Below are 18667 nucleotides of genomic sequence, written 5' to 3'. Positions count from 1 at the left end.
TGAGGGAAGGGCAATAACAACTGGAGGGATGAGGACAGTCCTCATGCGTGAGATAAATTTTACTCTTACTTGAAATAAGTAAAGGAGGATTATACAGAGTTTGGGAGAGGAATACCTCAAATTAAACCATGAGCCAAGTAGGGAATAAAACTGAAAAGGGGATAATCACTAAAAGCAAAACAAACTTCCTGATCCTGAAAAGGACTAAAAGGAGAGAAAAAAAAAAACCTAGAACCTAAAGGGTGCTCATTAATTGAAGATCTCAAAAAAATTAACAGAGTTCATCTGAAAGAACAAAAAATCAAGAATTTCAAGGGAATTTTAATGAAAAAAAAAAATGCCAATGAAGGTGGCCTGGCTGAACTAGACCTAAAACTATATTATAAAGCAACAGTCATCAAAACCATTAAGTATCGGGTAAGAAATAGTTAATCAGTGGAATAGGCTAGGATTACCGGACAGGATTACAGGACAAAATAGTCAATAACTATAGCAATCTAGTGTTTGACAAACCCAAAGACCCTAGCTTTGGGGATTAAAAACTTACTATTTCAGAAAAACTGCTGGGAAAATTGTAAACTAGCCTGGCAGGAACTAGGCATCGACCCACACCTAACACCATATACCAAAGATAAGGTTGAAATGGGTTCATTATTAATTATAAGTGATATTATAAGCAAATTAGAAGAACATAGGAAAGTTTACCTCTCAGATCTGTGGAGAAGGAAGGAATTTGTGACCAAAGAAGTGAAGACCATTATTGGTTACAAAATAGATAATTTTGATTATAACAAGTTAAAAAGTTTTTGCACAAACAAAATTAATGCAGACAAGATTAGAAGGAAAGCAATAAATTGGAAAACCATTTTTACATTTAAGGGTTCTGATAAAGGCCTCATTTTTGAAATATAGAGAAAATTGACTCAAATTTATAAGAATTCAAGCCATTCTCCAATTGATAAATGGTCAAAGAATATGAACAATTTTCAGATAAATTAAAACAATTTCTAATCATATGAAAAAGTGCTCTAAATCACTCTTAATCAGAGAAATGTAAATTAAGACAACTCTGAGATACCATTACACACTTCTCAGATTGGCTAAAATGAGAAGAAAAGACAATGCCGAATGTTGGAGGGGATGTGTGAAAACTGGGACACTGATCCATTGTTGGTGGAACTGTGAATGGATCCAACCATTCTGGAGAGCAATTTGAAATTATGCCTAAAGGGCAATCACATTGTGCATACCCTTTGATCCAGATGTATTTTACTGGGCTTATAACACAAAGAATTCATAAAGAAGGAAAAGGGATCCACATGAGCAAAAATGTTTATAGCAGCCCTTTTCATAGTGGCAAGAAACTGGAAACTGAGTGGATGCCCATCGGTTGGAGAATGGCTGAATAAATTATGGTATATGAATGTTATGGAATATAAGGAAGGATCAAGATGATTTCAGAGAGGCCTGGAGAGACCTACATGAACTGATGCTAAGTGAAATGAGCAGAACCAGGAGATCATTGTACATGGCAACAACATTATACAAGGATCAATTCTGACGAACATGACTTTTTCCAACAATGAGATGATTGAGGCCAGTTTCAAAGATCTTGTGATGAAGAGAGCCATCTATATCAAAGAGAGGACTGTGGGAACTGAGAATGGATCACAACATAATATTCTCTTTTTCTTGTTTGCTTGTTTTTTGTTTTCTTAGTCATTTTCTTTCCTTTTTGATCTGATTTTTCTTATACAACAAGATAATTGTATAAATGTTTGTACCATATATTGGATTTAACATATATTTTAACATGGATAACATTGGATTACTTGCTATCTAGGGGAGAGTGAGAAGGAGGGGAAAATTTGGAAAACAAGGCTATGTATGGGTCAATATTGAAAAATTATTCATCTATATGTTTTGAAAGTAAAAAGCTTTAATTAAAAAAAAAAAGGAATAAACTGGAGAAGGGGGAAAATCATTAAAAGCAAAACAAACTTCCTGATTCTAAAAAGGACTAAAAGGAGAAGAAAAAAAAACTAGAATCTAAAGAGTATTCATTAATTGAGGAAGAGCTGAACAAACTGTTGTATATGAAGATAAGAAAACATTACTGTACCATAACAGATAACAAGAGATGATTGAAGAAGATCATGGATAGTATAAAGTGTTTCAGAGTAAAGTGAGCACAATTGGGAGAACAACTTATACAAATATTTTAAAAACAATTTTGAAAGACTTAGGATTTTTGATCAGTTCAATACTAATGCAATGTCTCCAGAAAACCTATGATGAAGCATATTATCTATTCCTAAAACAGGAATAATAACCTTAAAGTACAGAAAGACATACCTTTTTGGACCCTGAAACTATGGATTATTTTGTTTGTTCTTACTTTTTACAAGAGGTTTTTTCTCCTTTCTCTTGGCTTTTCATGGGATGGGGATAGTCTAGAAAATGGAAATTTAGTAATACTGTTGTGAAAAAAAAAAGTCTACTGAAACAAATTTTATAATGTACACAAGTTCAGGAGCACATAAAAGCAGAATAGTTTTGAACATATAAGTGCAATTTATTTTACCTTTTAAAAAACAATATTAAAAAGGTTATTTCACATACATTCCTCGTGCTCTGCTCTACAAAAATGCTCTTTTTAGTATTAAAGTTCCAGCTTTTAAAAAATTAAATCAGGCCTGCAAAGGATAGTTGCTTTTTGGTTTTTTAGGAAAGTGAAGTTTCATAGAGTTTAAAAAGACAGGAGTGTGAGAAAATGAATGAGTCCAGAGGCTAACAGAGAAAGGACGTGCAGAGCAATTTACAGACTCTGCAAGGATTGAGTTGATATGAAAGGCAATGAGGGATAATTAGCAGGGAAAGGAGTTGGTTTGGTTTTTTTTTTTTTTTTTTAATCTATTCTTACTTGGGAATCACAAATAATTCGAAATCAGGTTGGTAATGGACCCTAGATTTTAAAAAAAAAACCTTCATTTTTAAAATGAGGAAAACCGAGGCACAAAGCAATTTGTCTAAAGCCTCTCTTCTAATTAGAAGCATAACTAGGACTAGAACACAGGTTTGTCTGATTACTGATTCTTTAGTCTTTCCACTACTATACCTCATTCCATTTTCATTCATTACTATGAGGAATTTAATAACCATAAAAAAGTTCTATCATGGTAAACATTTTTCTTGGGGGAAGTGGGGAGGAAGTATTAAGTGTTAAGGCCAAATTTGAACTCAGGTCCTCCTGACTTCGGGGCCAGTGCTCTGTTCATTGCAACATCTAACTGTCCTCATAATAAAACATTCCAATGTCTAACTTACAGCTATGAGTTCTCCCCTCTTAATAATAACTAGCATTTATGTAAAACTTTTAAGTTTATAAAGCCTTTTACAAATAAATACTATCTTTTAAAAATTTTTTTGTTACATTTTAAATTTCAAACTGTCTCCCTTCTTCTCTGCCCAAATCACACTAGAGAAAGCCATGATTTGACAAAGATGTAAATATAGTTACATATGTAAAACCATTTTACACATATTTCTAATTATCAGCTCTGGAAATAGATAGTGTCTTCCTTCATAGGTCCTTTGTATTTGATTTGAATATTTAGAGAAATCAAATATTCACCAAATAGAATTCAAACTGCCAATTTTAGAAACTCTACTTGAAAAAAATGAAAGTTTTAAGAGTCAAATTAATGGAGTAATATGCAATAATACAAGTAATTTGCAACTTGAAAGGAAAGCAAAGTTAAAAGACTTGAGTTCAAATCTCCCTTAGACATACCTGCCTTGAAACCCTCTTCTCAAATATACTTGTTAAAAGTGTCAGTTTCTTCACTTATAATGGGCATATAACAGTACTGATGTCATGGTGTTGGGGTATGGATCAATAAGATAACATGTAAAGCACTTTGCAAAACTTAAAGCACTACATGAAAGCTAGCTATTATTATTCTTGTCAGTGTGATCTAGTAATGGGAATAGGAATAATGGCATATGAACTGATGCTGAGCGAAATGAGCAGAACCAGGAAATCATTATATACCTCAACAGCGATACTGTATGAGGATGTATTCTGATGCAAGTGGATTTCTTCAACAAAGAGAAGATCTAACTTAGTTTCAATTGATCAAGGATGGACAGAAGCAGCTACACCCAAAGAAAGAACACTAGGAAAAGAATGTAATCTGCTTGCATTTTTGTTCTTCTTCCCAGGTTATTTATACCTTCTAAATCCAATTCTCCCTGAGCAAAAAATGTTTTTTGAACTGTTCAGTTCTGCACACATATATTGTATCCAAGATCTACTGTAATCTATTTAATATGTATAGGACTGCTTGCCATCTGGGGGAGAGGGTGGAGGGAGGGAGGGGAAAAATCGGAACAGAAGTGAGTACAAGGGATAATGTTGTAAAAAATTACCCTGGTATAGGTTCTGTCAATAAAAAGTTATTTAATTAAAAAAAAAAAAAAAAAAAAAAAAAAGGGGAATAATGGCATAATGAACTTCCTAGGAATCCAAAAACCTGGGTTTTAGTTTCAGCTTCACCACTCTTGACACTTTGGAGTTCCTCACTAGATCCAAAGACTTAGTTCCTCATGTGTTAAGAGGGCAAAAATAACTATTTAGTCTGCCCAGCTTATCAAGATTATAAAATGAAATAATCTTTTTAAAATCTCTCACTCTGTAAAGGGCATTCTTGTTCAGGTACAGGTTAGACTCGATGGCCTCTGAAGTCTTTCCAACCGAGAGGATTCTGTGGTTTGGTTTCTTTGGCTGGGAATCCAAATTTCATTGGGATAAAGAACTTCTAGAAGGAAACTTACTCTATTAATGCAAATCTCATTATTTTGCAATATGAGTTATAGAGTTGCCAGAAGCACTGAGCCAGTAGGTGACTACTCCAGGTTCACATAGCCAGTTTTGTCAATGAACTACAACAAGTATGTCTTCCAGGTTAAGACTGTTGGTTAGTTCTTTACTCAGCCAACATATCTTTCAGGTTATAACATGCAATAGAAAATTATTATGAATTATACAAGTGAAAGAAAAACAAGTTTGCCATTCTTTGTCTCCATCCTTTTGCTCATTTCGCTTTCCTCATCTCCTCAAAGACCCAGTTCGTATTCTAGCTCTTCCACAAAAACCTTCCCTACTGTTAACTCTTCCTTATTCCTGTCTATAAAAGTCATTTGGTAATTACTATGCAATACCTTGTATTGACAAATTTTTTTTTTTTGAATAGTTAAATCTCCCAAAATAAGGCATGAGACCACATAGTCTTAAACTTCTCTGGCACATAGCCAGAGTAAACAATAAATTCTTGTTATAGTGTTGATGCTAAATTGTTATCAGTGGTAGAAGAGAAAGCTAATATCAGGAATTTTCTTAATTATAATTTGATATAAAAATAAAACAATGCAGCAAGGACCTAATCAAAACTGTTTTATGGCCAGCTGAGACTCTTTTATGCCGACAAAAAATAAAGAAAGGGAGCTAGTGCCCTTTCCAAACACAACCTTGAATACACCAATTAGAATTAAGCTAGCTGAGGATTCACACAAATATTGACACAATTCTTCTGTTGCTTTCCTGCACCCAGAGGAGCCAAGTGGGACCAGACTGCCTCATGGAATATGAGCTTAACTCCCATTCCACTATTACAAGACAGCAACATGGAAGGATCTCTAGGAATAAATTCCAAATAGGATAGGAAAGGAGCTACAAAGCAGCACTTTTAAAACATAAAAAGACCACATTGAATAGTAGTAGCAATGTCTTCTTACCAACTCTTCAGGTTGGTAATAATTAAGTGCTCTTAATACTTAAGAGTTGTTCACAAGAAAAAGTCTTTCTTTAATATTGAGTTCTACTCTGAAACAACTTTTAAGTCTACTCAACTCACTATTTCCCAAATGCCTACTATGCCCAAGGCACCATGGATACAAAGACTACTTCTGAAGAACTAGATAAAGGTGATAGCGCTACCATGATAGAACAATGGGCTAACATGCCAGAGATGCTGAGTTGATCCTTAAATCAGCAGGGGGCAAAATGATGAGTCAAGGACAGGGCTTTCACGGTTACAGATGAGTTTAGAGGTGAGATAGGCACAAAAAGGAATAGCAAAGAAAAACCAAATACCTAGTCCACCAATTTTATTGTAAACACATTACAAAGGCCTTTCTCCACACCGAGAAGTTTCTCTACCCAAAAAGTGCCCCTGGCGGGTGACAGATGAGGGACGAGAGTTCCTATGGTCACCAGCTAGAGTTCTCTATCGGTGCTTCCCCTTTCTATTGAACTGTTTGTAGAGGTATTTGATCCGCTTATTTAGGTTGTGCAAGTCCTGAACAAACATGCGATCTCCGACCATTTTCTTCTTCCGGATACACCGCTGCAATTCATTCCCTTTCCAGCCCTGGAGCCATTTGGGCCCTTTAATCAGATTCTTGGGGTGCCGTTCAAAGTTTCCTGTGGGGCAAATGGAAAACCCATTCTTAATTCCAGGCACAGAAGACCGAGATAACGGTGGAGGCGACTATTAGAAATACTCTTTATATTTAAAATGTTCCTTTATTTTGTCTCTTACAGCTCAGAACTGCTTCGTAAGGCCCAGGGAATAGCAATTCATTCTCCCGCGTTATTAAAGGCAAATAACCCCCTGAACGTACACCTTGGTCCCTCTCTCCCCCGGGAATTAAGATAAATGAAATAAACTAATCAGACTTCTCCCGGAACTCCTCCACCTCCCAGCCCCGGCCCAGTGTTTATTTTTACCCAGGATCCCGATGTTGTCATACACCCCAAACAGGCTCCTCTTCTCATTCCATCGATCCACTACCTTAAGGGGCGGGAGGGCTGTCTTCACGGGGACTGTCTTAGGGACGCCTGGAGAAGGAACGTTAAGAGCAATGGGCAAGCGCCCTACGGAGGAGTCTTCTTATGTCTGGGCTCCCCTTTTACCGGGATACTTACCCAAGGAGAAGCTCCGGGCGGCCCCGGCGGCGCAGCGCCATAGCGTATCGCCCGCCCACCGGGTCAGGGACCACGCCATTAGCCAGACTCGGCGATCAGGTGTCGCCCAGAATTCTGGGAAAGCGAGGACAACGTCCCAGAGGCCTCCGCGAGAGGGCAGCGCCGGCCGCTCTAGTTCACCTTACACATAAAGAGGCAAGCGGAAGCTTATTTCTGTCGTTCCCAGACTCCTCTGTTCCAGGCTCGCTCGCGCCCCCCCTCCCCTGCCCCGCCCCCTTCCTTCTCTTCCCCAAGCATCGGGCCCCGCCTCCTGGAGGGACAACCCGCCCCCGGAAATAGACTGTCTGCTTCAGGGTTTGAATGTGAACACTGCTTTCACAGGTTGAGCTGCTGAAGATTTTCCTGGGCCTTACACCAGAAAAAAGGGAAAACCCGAGGGCATTGGGGCTAGCCTTCGGTTCCCCCTAGGGGTCTCGCAGCTATAAGGAACACGTTAGCAGGGACGCTGGCCTTGGAAGGCCTAAGAATCAGTCAGGAGGAGGTCACGCATGGCTGCTTCTCTGAAGCTTCCCACGCAACCGGATGCAAGGTTTATTGCCTAGAACTGAGCCGAGTCAGATTTGCGATCTGCTGCCGTTGCCAGTGGCTGGGTGATTAGCCGCAGGTACATCTTCAACCGCACCCTAGCTTTGGAGCTCCATCCGGGACATGATCAGAGCATCCTCTCCACGACCAGTAAATAGGAAGGCACTTTAAGAACAACCTAACTTTGAACAAGTTCCCCGATTTCCCCACTTCCGAGGACTCACGTGACAGGTCCGCTACTCTTTTCCCATTGGTCGGAACTCCGCGATTGGCCTGCGTCATAACCGTTGAGATTTAAAAAGGTTTGTTTTGAGGCTTCGTCCGCGCGCCTCAAAGTAAAAAGGCGGTCCTTTCTCCCCCCCCCTCGCTGCGCGGTGATTGGTCGGTGCCCTAGAAGCGCAGCACTGATTGGCTGTCTTTTCGAGCGTTCCCCCGACGCGCGAATTTTCTTTGCGGCTCTTAATTTGTACTAGGAAGGTGAGTAAATGAAGGGAGGAACGCTCTGTAACTGCCGGCTACTGTAGAGGGTGGTGGTGGGGGAGTTGGGTCGGAGACGTTCTAGGAATCCTGCGTGCTGGGTTAAAGAACGTGGAACCTGAGGAACGAGGGAGCCCGAGAGGTATGGAGAGGGTCCCGGAGGGCAGCTCTCAGGCCGCTTGGGTGACGTGAAGCGCGCATTTTGCTGCAGAAAAGCCCTCAATTTGAAGGATTTTCCTCTTTGCGGCCTAAAAAATAAAAATAGGCCTTTGCAACTTGGATGTGCAGGCCCGAATTCTGCCCCCTGCAGCATGAGTTCGTCTCTGGGTCTTCCTCGTCCCTAAAATGATGATAATTAATGCTTCCACTGCCTGCCCTATGGGGGTCAAGAGGAAAGTGGAAAGGCAGTGGGATTGTTAGCCCCTGAAGCCGGCTATTTGTCGGAGATGGAATGGGTTGGCCAGACGCTCAGCGCCCCTGCCTGTAAAATGGGAAGTAACACTGCCGCCTCGGCCTAGTTCTCACAAGATTGTTAAGACTTAGAAACGTTCAGTTGTCAATTCAGAAAGCATTTAAGTACCTACTATATAATACTTAATACTAGGGGTATAAAGAAGAGGGAGAAACGGGCAGACCCTGGCCTCAAGGAATGCAGAGTCTAATGGGAGAGACTTCGTGCAAACAGGGTAAATGAGCTGGAGGCCCTAGAATTAAGAGAGGTGTGGAAGGACTTCTTGCAGAAGGCGCGATCTAAACTGCGACCTGAAGGAAGCCTGGAAGCAGAGGACAAGGGAGAGCCTTGTTTTCTCATTTGTAAAATGAGGGGGTTGTACTGGGTCACATCTTAAAACCCTATCCAAGAAGTAAGCCCCCATCACTATTATATAAGGAGAGAATCTTATGGCTCCTTATAGTTTGCAAATCATTTTTATCTTTCTTACTCAAGACAGCAATTAATTTGGTATGAGTTAAACGTGCAGTTTTTCTAAGCATTTCCATATTTGTCATGTGCATCAGATGACTTTTAATACATTATTTCTCCCAACATCGCAATGTAGTCAGGGCAAGTATTTGTATTTGAGGAAAGTATAACTTGTTCACAGATATAGTGTTGCTACTACTGCTACCAGCTGCTGCCACAACCACTGCCAAATAAAATAAGGTTTTCTGAGTTCATTGCTTTTTGTACAATATTATGTTGGCACAGAGCTAGGCAGTCCTTAGTAATGCTCTTTGTTTTCTAGCCTAGTGAGCCTGTAGAAAGATGCCCCCTCAGTTGTGTGAGTTTCATCTACCACTGTCTCCAGAGGAGCTGCTGAAAAGTGGAGGAATTAACCAGTATGTGGTACAAGAAGTTCTGTCTGTCAAACAGCTTCCTTCTCAGCTTAGAGGTAAGATGTCAGCTTTATTTTTCACCCCTTTTTCCCATTCTTCAGTTTTGCTACTCTTAAAAAGACATTTTGCCCTCTAGGACTCAATGAGTTCGATAGAACTGAGAATTTCTTTTGAGAGTAATCTCAAGGTTATTGAGATGTTGTTTCTCTCTATTTTTAATAATTTTAAAGTTTAAAACTGCAGATCCTCAATCCCTGCTTTTCAATATGACTGCTACCCTTCTAGTTTCCTGTTGAGGTCTGGGTCGGACTAGACTTCTGGTGTCCCTTCTGAGTTTTGTTCATATCCTGTGGAGATTAGGAGTCCAATTAGAAGACTATTACAAAATAAAATCTGAACATAATAAGGGCCTGAGCTTGAATGGTATTGGAAATAGAAAGCAAAAGGCTGATTTTTAGAGGGAAAACCATATAGAATATGGTGACAGATAACAGGGATAAAGAAGAGGGAATGATTCTTAGAAGATGATCTCAAGGTTCCTTGTATAAAATATTAGTAGGCTGGTGGCACTAATTACAGAAATGGGGTAACAGGAAAAGAAAACCAATTTTGTGGGATATCTAGATGCTGAGTCCAGTTTTTAAGGTAAATATTTGAGATAATAGACAGTTGGAAGAATCAAATGGAAATTCTTGAGAAATGCCAGGCTTAATGATGTTGATTTGGGAGTTATATGCTCAGAAATGATTATCAAATAACAGCAAGAGTTTTATATTACCATTGGACAACATATGAATATGTTACTACTTAGTGCTGGCAGCTCAATGAGGTAGCAGCAGAATGTAAGACTCAAGAGAGTACTCTGGCCTGACCTCCTTTATCTCTGACTTTAAGCCTCATCAAATCTGAGAATGGTGTGTGGAAAGATACCTACCTCTTTCTATTTTTTCCTTTTTTTTTTTTTTTTTTTTAATCCTCTTTCTCTCTTCTACTATGTATCTATCTTCTATGTATCAGGTCATTCAAATTGAAGGATAGGAGAATAATCCAGAGAATAAAGTAGATATTTCTAAAACTGTTTAGTGATTATCCTCATAGAGCACTCTTGCTGTCTTGAAGGCATCATTAAACTGTCACTCTCAGGAGGGGAAGTGGGACTTGAGAACATAACCATCTTCCCAGTCCCTCAGGCCAACAATCTAAATGTCATTTTCAACTTTTAATTCTCATGAAGATAATGAACTTCTCATTCCCATGTTCTTTTGACTGATGAGCGAAAGATTTCTCCAGCTGTGAATGAAATCTTTACCTGTTCTCTTGAACCATCCAGTGGAGGACGTTAGTATATAGGATCAGTGTCAAATGTAATCAGACCTAATTTATGCCAGCCAAGCCTCTAACTCTTGTGTCTATATCCAAAAAAAAAAAAAAAAGGAACTTGATTCTTTGTCCTCTAATCTGTAGATGGAATTCATTTCTTAAGACTTTTGATTGATTTCTGACTTCTTATCAGTGTTCCAGGTTGCCTTTCGAACTCGGGGACCTCTAGCTGTGTTGGAGCATTTTGACACTCTCTATAGCATATTACAGTAAGTGACTCAGTTATAATATCTTAAAAAGAAATGATGACTACCTTTGTTTGTTATCAAAATATTTCTACGTTGAATGTTAATCCTGAACTTCTAATTATAGGCCACTACTCTATAGTATTGGGTACTTTACTTGGAACTTTGCTGATGGTCATTCCCTGTTTCTATTGTTTTGTGTCATTTACCATTTCAAATATTGCCTCCCTTGCATTTTAACCAATTCTGTTAGTCTGTTCTTGATTTCTATTGGAATGTGTTCTTCATGTTAAGGAATATTATTGTTCTATAAACAATGATCAGGAGGAGGATTTTACAGAGGCCTGGAGAGATTTATATGAACTGATGCTATGTGAAATGAGCAGAACAAGGAGATCATTGTACATGACAACATCAATATTATACGGCCAATTTTTTTAATAGCTTTTTATTTACAAATGTATACATAGGTAATTTTTCAACATTGACAGTTGCAAATCCTTTTGTTCCAACTTTTTCCCTCCTTTCCCCCACCCTTCCCCCAGATGGCAGGTTGACCAATACATGTTGAATATGTTAAAGTATAAGTTAAATACAATATATGTATATGTATATACACAGTTATCTTGCTGTACAAAAAGAATCGGACTTTGAAATAGTGTACAATTAGCTTGTGAAGGAAATAAAAAATGCAGGCGGACAAATATAGAGGGATTGGGAATTCTATGTAGTGGTTCATAGTCATCTCCCAGCGTTCTTTCCCTGGGTGTAGCTGGTTCAGTTCATTACTGCTCCATTGGAACTGATTTGGTTCATCTTATTGTTGAAGTGGGCCACGTCCATCAGAATTGATCATCATATAGTATTGTACAACGACCAATTCTGATGAACGTGACTCTTATCAACAATAAGATGATTGATGCCAGTTCCAGTGATCTTTTGATGAAGAGAGCCATCTATACCCAGAGAGAAGACTGTTGGAACTGAATGTGAATCACAACATAACATTCTCACTCTTTTTGTTGTTCCCTTGCATTTTGTTTTCTTACTCATCTACTTTTCTTTTTTGATCTGATTTCTCTTGTGCAGCAAGAGAATTGTATAAATATGTATATACAGATTGGATTTAACATATATCTTAACATATTTAACAATCGCTTGCCATCTTTCAGGGGAAGAGCGGGGAGAAAATCTGACACATAAGGCAATGCAAATTATCCATGCATATATTTTGAAAATAAAAAGCTTTATTTAAAAAAAAAAAAGAATGTGCTCTTCAAATTCCTGTCTTACATCCTTTCTTTCTCTTGTAGTCACTTTAGAAATATAGATTCTGATCTCAAGGAAGACACCTTGGAATTCCTAATGAAAGGTACTTACAGGGTAGGGGGGTGGTAGAAATTGGGAGGAGTCCTCTTCCTGTACAGTACAGCCATATGATGATACCAAGGCTATTGTTACTTGGCTGGTCTGGTTGAGCCCTAGGACCCTGACTTTACATCCAGGTCTGTAATCTTGGTGGGCAATACAGAGCTGTGTTTGTTTGCTGTAAGGGCAGACCAACAGGAAGTGCCACCTCTTTTGCTCCTGTCTTCCCCTAAGGGGAGAGGTCCTGGCTGCCACTGAAAGATCCTGGTAGCTAGAATAGAGCAGAGGTAACAGGACAAGCCTAAGCTATTGAGGTCAAGGGTCCCAGAAGGCTTAGCTTTTGTTATAGCCACCAAGAGATGAGCACAGATCTTTGGTAATCTGATGGCTGAAAGGGTAGTCGTGGGAGGTTGAAGTGAATCTGGTATATGGCAAAGGTAAGCATGGTTAACTCCCGGATCCTGCCCTTTGCAGTGGTGTCTCGTCATTCCCAGGATCTTCCAGCTGTCCTAGATGATATAGCTTTGAGTGTGTCAGATCGAAATGCCCACCTCAATGCCCTCAAAATGAATTGTTATCTCCTGATCCGTCTCATGGAATCTTTTGAGACTACAACTAGCAAGACAAGCTTAATGGGTCAGGACCATGGAGGAAAGGTAATTTGGAATTCCTGGCCCTCTTGGGTAGGGAGACAGCTAAGGAGGTTAGGGGGAAAGGAGGTGGTAGGAGAAGAAGAAAACTTGAGTTCAGAGCATTCTTTCTTATTTCATTCATTTCTGGTAGGGATTCTGGTGGGATTATTGGGAGGTACCAAGGGCATCCTAGTATAGACTTCTTTGATTAAAGTAGCAACTGTACTTTATAATGAAACTTTTAATGTTTCTTCTAGTATGATTTTTCTGTTGTAGCTTTCTTGATGGCCCTTAGTTTAGATGCTTAAACTGTCAGTTCAGAGTTCCTCAGTTTTCTTTGAAATAGTTTATTCTGTGTTCCTTTCAGGGTAAGAAAAGTAGGACCAAAGCTCAAAGCTTTGATTGGGAAGAAGCAAGGCAGCCAGTTCTCCAGATGTTAACACAGCTTCTGCAGCTAGATATTTGCCGCCTGTGGAACCACTCAGTGGTTGAAGAAGAATTTGTCAGGTAAGTAATTAGAATGGAGGGCAAGAACTAATGCAACAGGAGGAAATCTTAAATCTTTAGTAATGGTGCTAACAAGTATAAGGACTGGGGAACAATAGAGATTCTGTTTCTAGCTTTCTCTCACTCTGATTCAGTTTTCCCAGCAGAAAGACAAGGAAGTATAATCATCAGAAAGAGGATTAGATAATGTTTCAAATATTTCTCACAGTTAAGAGCAATAGACCTCTCTGAATAGAGACTTATTAGTAACCAAAACTATCATAAGCTCTATGTAAGTATGTAGATTTGTTCATTGAAAGAGTTCTTCCCATTATATTATCAATGTCAAAACATTGATTAAAACAACTCCCAATTGTAATCGCTCATAAGAGAAGCACAGTAGAGAGGAGAGTTGGAGAAAAAAGATGTGAAGGGAAGAAGACCAAGAAAGTCAGGCTGTTGCTTTTAGCGGTGACAATAGGGTGAGGCATGTTCTGGGAATTATTCTGACAAGCAGCTGTTATTTCCTCCCATTTCGTTGCCTTATTTCTCATCGGTTATAATATCTTCCATTTTCCTAGTCTGCTAACAGGTTGCTGCTACCGACTTCTTGAGAATCCCAGCATTAGCCACCAGAAGAACCGCCCAATTAGGGAAGCAATCACCCATCTCCTTGGGGTAGCTTTGACACGCTACAATCACATGCTTAGTAAGTAATCAATCCCTTTTTTTCCTAACTGCTTCAGTAGTAAGGCAACTGGGGCCTTGGTGGATAGAGCACTGGGCTTCGAATGAGGAAAATTGGGTTCAAATCTGAACACTTAATTTTGTGACCCAGGGCAAGTCATTTGACTTTTGTTTGCCTCGGTTTCCTCATTTCTAGAATGAGAAAACTGAAAGTACCCTCCTTTCTAGGATTATGAAAAGAAAATGAGATATCTTTAAAGTGCTTGGCAAACCGTAAAGCTCTATATGCATTTTAGCTATAATATTAGCTATCCCTCCCTAATTGCTGATCTCAAGTATTTTAACAGGTGCTACCTTGAAAATCATCCAGATGTTGCAGCACTTTGAACACCTGGTATCTGTGTTAGTGGCAGCTGTGAGCGTTTGGTCAACTGAGTATGGAATGAAAAGCATAGTGGGAGAAATTGTAAGGTGAGACCCTTCACTATTGTGATCCTTAATTTTCATATCCTTACACAAGAGACATTTGAAATAGGAAATAGAGAAATTTGTGATTTTCTGAATTTCCTTTAAATATCAGTTCTCTCAGACCCTTTTCCATTACTTACGTTTTATTAAAACCTCACTGTTTTCTTGCTCACATAGAGAAATTGGACAAAAGTGCCCTCAGGAATTAAGTCGTGACACTTCAGGAGCCAAGGGCTATGCAAGTTTCCTAACAGAGTTAGCAGAACAAGTCCCAACTATAATGATGTCTAGTATGAGTGTCTTATTGGATCACTTGGATGGAGAGGTAGGTCTGCCCTTAAGAATCTCTAATGCTTATTTGATAAGATAATTTAGCCACCATGCCTTGTTTCTTTAGAGATGCCTTCATTTTAAAGAAGTGGGATTGTTTGGGTTTTGTGATATAGGAAACAGTTACCCTGAATTTCCTTGTTTACAGAAACAGCAAATTAACTTGTGAAAGGGGACCAGATCAGCTTCACTACTTTTCCCAATGTTACATTAGGACCTGACAGGGGGACAGAACAATTCTTGTCCAGCAAGAATGACTCAGCTCTGGCTCCAGATCTCGTCCCTTCCTCAGGCTGAGGCTTCTTGCTGCCCATCTGGCCTGCCTACTTTGCTCTAAACAATGAGCTTTTTCAGATTCCCCCACCCCCAGTTTTTTTCTCCCATTCTGGCTTGAGGGGATTTCTCTCCCAAGTAAATTCTGTGAATTCTTGGGAGAGCAAGCAGAGACAATCTATTCATCCATTTAATTCATCTTTATACCATGTGCAAGGTGTTTTCTTTTTAATTTAGTTTTATTTTATTTTCAATTTCAGATTCTCCTTCTTCTCCTAGCCACTCCCATTGAAAAGGCAAAAAATACAAACCCCATCACAAATATGAAATCACACAAATTTTCATTCTATGACTTCCTGTGCAATACCTAAGAAAAGTCCTAAACAGATTCTTGTCCTTTTTTGTGTGTTAGGGACCTTTGGCAATCTGGTGAATCTTATAGACCCTTTGTCAGAATCGTGTTTTTAATTATATAAAATAAAACCCATAGGATTACAAAGAAAATTGTATCAAAATTCTGTTAGAGCACTGGACCTGAAGTCAGTGAGGATCTGAGTTCAAAACCAGCCTCAGATATTTAACAGTTCCTTGCTGTGTGACCTTGGGCAAGTCACTTAACCCCAATTGCCTCTCTCCCCTCCTTCACCACTTCCCCCCAGCCAGAAGAAAAAATCACATATCTCTCAGGTCAAGAACTACTTCCCTAAAACCAAACTGCTGTTTACCATCAAACTGTCACAAATTTGCTTCACAAACTAAGGCAGATAATACCCTTCTTTGTTTCTCAGTAAAATTGTTGTTTATTAAGAATTTTAGACATGTTATGAAGGTGGGCTGAGTAATAGATGTTAATAGTAAAAATTCTTATTTGTAACTGTGCCTTTCAGATGTATGTTTAAGTCAAAAAATTAAATCCTTCCATGTGTAAGCCATTGTAGTAGGCCTCAGGTTTCAAAATCAAAATAGTCCTCCAGGAGCTGATACTCTATTGGAAAAACCACAGCATACACAATGCCCAAGTATATTGAGGCATAAGAGTTGTACTAGGGATGGAGGATGGGAGGTATGCCTTAATGACAAATACTCTGCTTGAGAACTCTTATGGGGTATATTCCAGGCATTGGCATGGCCTAATATAGATGCATAAAAGCCAGAGAAGGGGTACTAAATTGGTCTTTACAGGGTTTGATGGTCTTTACTCTTTAGCAGCAAAAGTTCTTGTGTTGGGAGTAGTGGCCTCACAAGCAAAAACCATGGTCAATATGTATATACATGAAGTGAGTTTCTCAGGGTGTGGTAAGTTGGCTCTGGGTTTCAAGGCAAAATGAGGAACATAGTTATTTATTAGGGCTCACATAAACTCCATCTGTAGTCCACTTCAAGAGACTTCAGTGTCTGACTGTATTCTTGATGGTTGTCAATATCCTCCAGTATTCTATACTAATAGTTGAGCTATATATCCTTAAAGAACACTAACCTAGAGATCTTTGGGCTTTCTGTATATTACAAATAGGATTTCCCTTAGTAGGCTAGGACATTCTGATCAGAACTGCTTTCCTATACATATATCCACTTCAAAAATGTATATACATGTATTCACCCCAGATATAAATTTTAACTTGATAATTGAACCTGAGATCTCATCTTTGAAGAGATAATTCTTACCTGCCCAGGATGTGAAGATAGAATTTTTAGACAGTTGGTTTATTAGTGACTTTATAGTTTTTTGCCAAAAGTACGGACAGGAGGAACCTTAAGTATGCAAAGTAATAAAAAACAAGAAACAACACGGCTTTTTTTTTTTTTAAAGTAAAGACAGTGTGTGTGGTGTGTGTTCCTACAAGTACAACTGAGTTGCTGAATAAAATCATATATATGATAAAGCATATATGCTTACAAGAAATTAATAAGATTATTGATCTGGCATTACTAAGGATTTCAAAAGCCATATAATACAGTCCCCTCATTTTACAGATGTGGAAGCTGAGATCAAGAAAAGTTAAGTGACATGGCTATGATCACAGAGGTAGTAAGTATTAGAATTGAGATTTAGACATAGGACCATTAATACCAGAGCCAATGCTCTTTCCATTTATACTATACTTCCTCTTTCTATTGATATAACAGTTATTTGGGAATCAATTTGTCTCGTTAAATCTCCTTGTTTAGAAGCTTGTTTTACTGACAATTTTGCTTTTTACCCCTCCTTTAGAATAGGCTCATTTAACAGGAATGAAGATCTCTTAACTAAAACAAGCACAAGGATTTTTAGGTTCTTTCTGGGGGTGTAAAGAGTGGAACAGATGTAGGCTTATTCTTGCTGTTTTATCTTAAGAGTAAAATTATACATAATGACTTGAGAGAAGAGCAACCAAGTATTAGAGAAGATGGTCACTAATCTTTTTTTTTAATCATACTAGCTTTTTCTTTTAAAAATACATTCAAAGATAGTTTTCAACATTCATCCTTGCAAAACTTCATCCTAATTTTTCTCCCTCCTTTCCCCCATCTCCTTCCTAGACAGCAAGTAATCCAATATATGTTAAATGTGTAATTCTTCTTTACATACCTTCACAATTATCATGCTGCACAAGAAAAATCAGATTAAAGGTGGGGGGGGGGGGAGATATAAGAGGGGGAAAAGCAACAACAACAAAAAAAAAGGTGAAAATACTATGTTGTGATCCACATTCAGTCCCCACAGTTTTTTTCTGAGTGCAGGGGGCTCTCTCCAACACAAGTCTATTGGAATTGGCCTGAATCACCTCATTGTTGAAAAGAGCCATCCATGTCTTATCAGATTTGAGATTTGATCATCATATAATCTTGTTGCTATGTACAATGTTCTCTTGGTTTTGCTCTCTTCACTTAGCATCAGTTCATGTAAGTTTCTCCACACTTCTCTGAAAACATCCCGCTAATCGTTTCTTATAGAACAATAATATTATATAACATTCATATACCATAACTTATTCAGCTGACTCCATTCTCCAACTGACTGGCATTCACTCGGTTTCCAGTTTCTTGTCACTATTTTGGCTGCCACAAACATTTTTGTACATGTGGGTCCCTTTCCCTCTGTTAAGGCCCAGTAGAGACACTGCTGCGTCAAAGGGGATGCACAGTTTGATAGCCCTTTGGGCATAGTTCCAAATTGCCCTTTAGAATGGCTGGATCCGTTCACAGTTCCACCAACAATGTATCAGTGTCCCAGTTTTCCCACATCCCCTCCAACATTCATCATTATCTTTTCCTGTCATCTTAGCTAATCTGACAGGTGTGTAGTGCTATTTCAGAGTTGTCTTCATTTGTATTTCTCTAATTAATCGTGATTTAGAGCATTTTCCCATGTAACTAGAAATGGTTTTCTTTGTCTGAAAATTGTCTGTTTATATCCTTTGACCATTTATCAATTGGAGGATGACTTTAATATAGTGTCATAAGGTCAGAAACATGTTTTCATGAGCACAAGA

The 18667-nt window shown here is 38.7% G+C and overlaps 2 protein-coding genes and 1 non-coding gene across 6 annotated transcripts in view; 2 read left to right on the top strand and 1 right to left on the bottom strand.

Moving 5' to 3' along the window:
- Positions 1–6151: 6151 nt before the first annotated feature.
- MRPL51 (mitochondrial ribosomal protein L51) lies at positions 6152–7883 on the bottom strand. The gene is made up of 4 exons (XM_003771213.4): positions 7798–7883; positions 6989–7168; positions 6791–6901; positions 6152–6484 (listed from the first exon to the last, which is right to left on the bottom strand). The coding sequence occupies exons 1-4, from the start codon at positions 7853–7855 to the stop codon at positions 6288–6290; spliced, it is 546 nt and encodes a 181-aa protein (XP_003771261.2). The 5' UTR covers positions 7856–7883; the 3' UTR covers positions 6152–6287.
- The window catches only part of NCAPD2 (non-SMC condensin I complex subunit D2), a 40840-nt gene continuing 29959 nt past the window's right edge, over positions 7787–18667 (top strand). For 2 of the 4 annotated variants that reach the window (XR_004229504.1, XM_023504562.2), the window contains exons 1-9: positions 7937–8050; positions 9295–9441; positions 10899–10974; positions 12264–12322; positions 12793–12974; positions 13318–13457; positions 14018–14145; positions 14471–14594; positions 14769–14916. Coding sequence is in view for 3 of the 4 variants with exons in the window: in XM_023504562.2 (XP_023360330.2) it covers positions 9315–9441; positions 10899–10974; positions 12264–12322; positions 12793–12974; positions 13318–13457; positions 14018–14145; positions 14471–14594; positions 14769–14916 (984 nt within the window). In the remaining variant the exon portion in view is untranslated. Of the gene's footprint in view, positions 7876–7936; positions 8051–8077; positions 8193–9294; positions 9442–10898; positions 10975–12263; positions 12323–12792; positions 12975–13317; positions 13458–14017; positions 14146–14470; positions 14595–14768; positions 14917–18667 lie in introns of those variants that run through there. The other 2 variants (XM_031938286.1, XM_031938285.1) reach the window with 2 other exon arrangements.
- Positions 12382–12708, top strand: LOC111721088. The gene has a single exon (XR_002770450.1). It is a non-coding gene; the product is annotated as a small nucleolar RNA U85 (small nucleolar RNA).

Source organism: Sarcophilus harrisii, chromosome 5, assembly GCF_902635505.1.
Source record: "Sarcophilus harrisii chromosome 5, mSarHar1.11, whole genome shotgun sequence".
Taxonomy (NCBI): domain Eukaryota; kingdom Metazoa; phylum Chordata; class Mammalia; order Dasyuromorphia; family Dasyuridae; genus Sarcophilus; species Sarcophilus harrisii.
Note: the sequence above shows the minus strand (reverse complement) of the source record. Positions and strands in the feature narration are given on the sequence as shown.

Bases quoted from the DNA above. Each gene is read 5' to 3' on its own strand.
- MRPL51 (XM_003771213.4), bottom strand. From the start codon at position 7,855: ATGACGCAGGCCAATCGCGGAGTTCCGACCAATGGGAAAAGAGTAGCG. The intron at 6,902-6,988 runs GTAAGTATCCCG...TTCCTTCTCCAG, and splicing joins CGCCCGGAGCTTCTCCTTGG to GCGTCCCTAAGACAGTCCCC. The intron at 6,485-6,790 runs GTAAAAATAAAC...TTTGCCCCACAG, and splicing joins TGACAACATCGGGATCCTGG to GAAACTTTGAACGGCACCCC.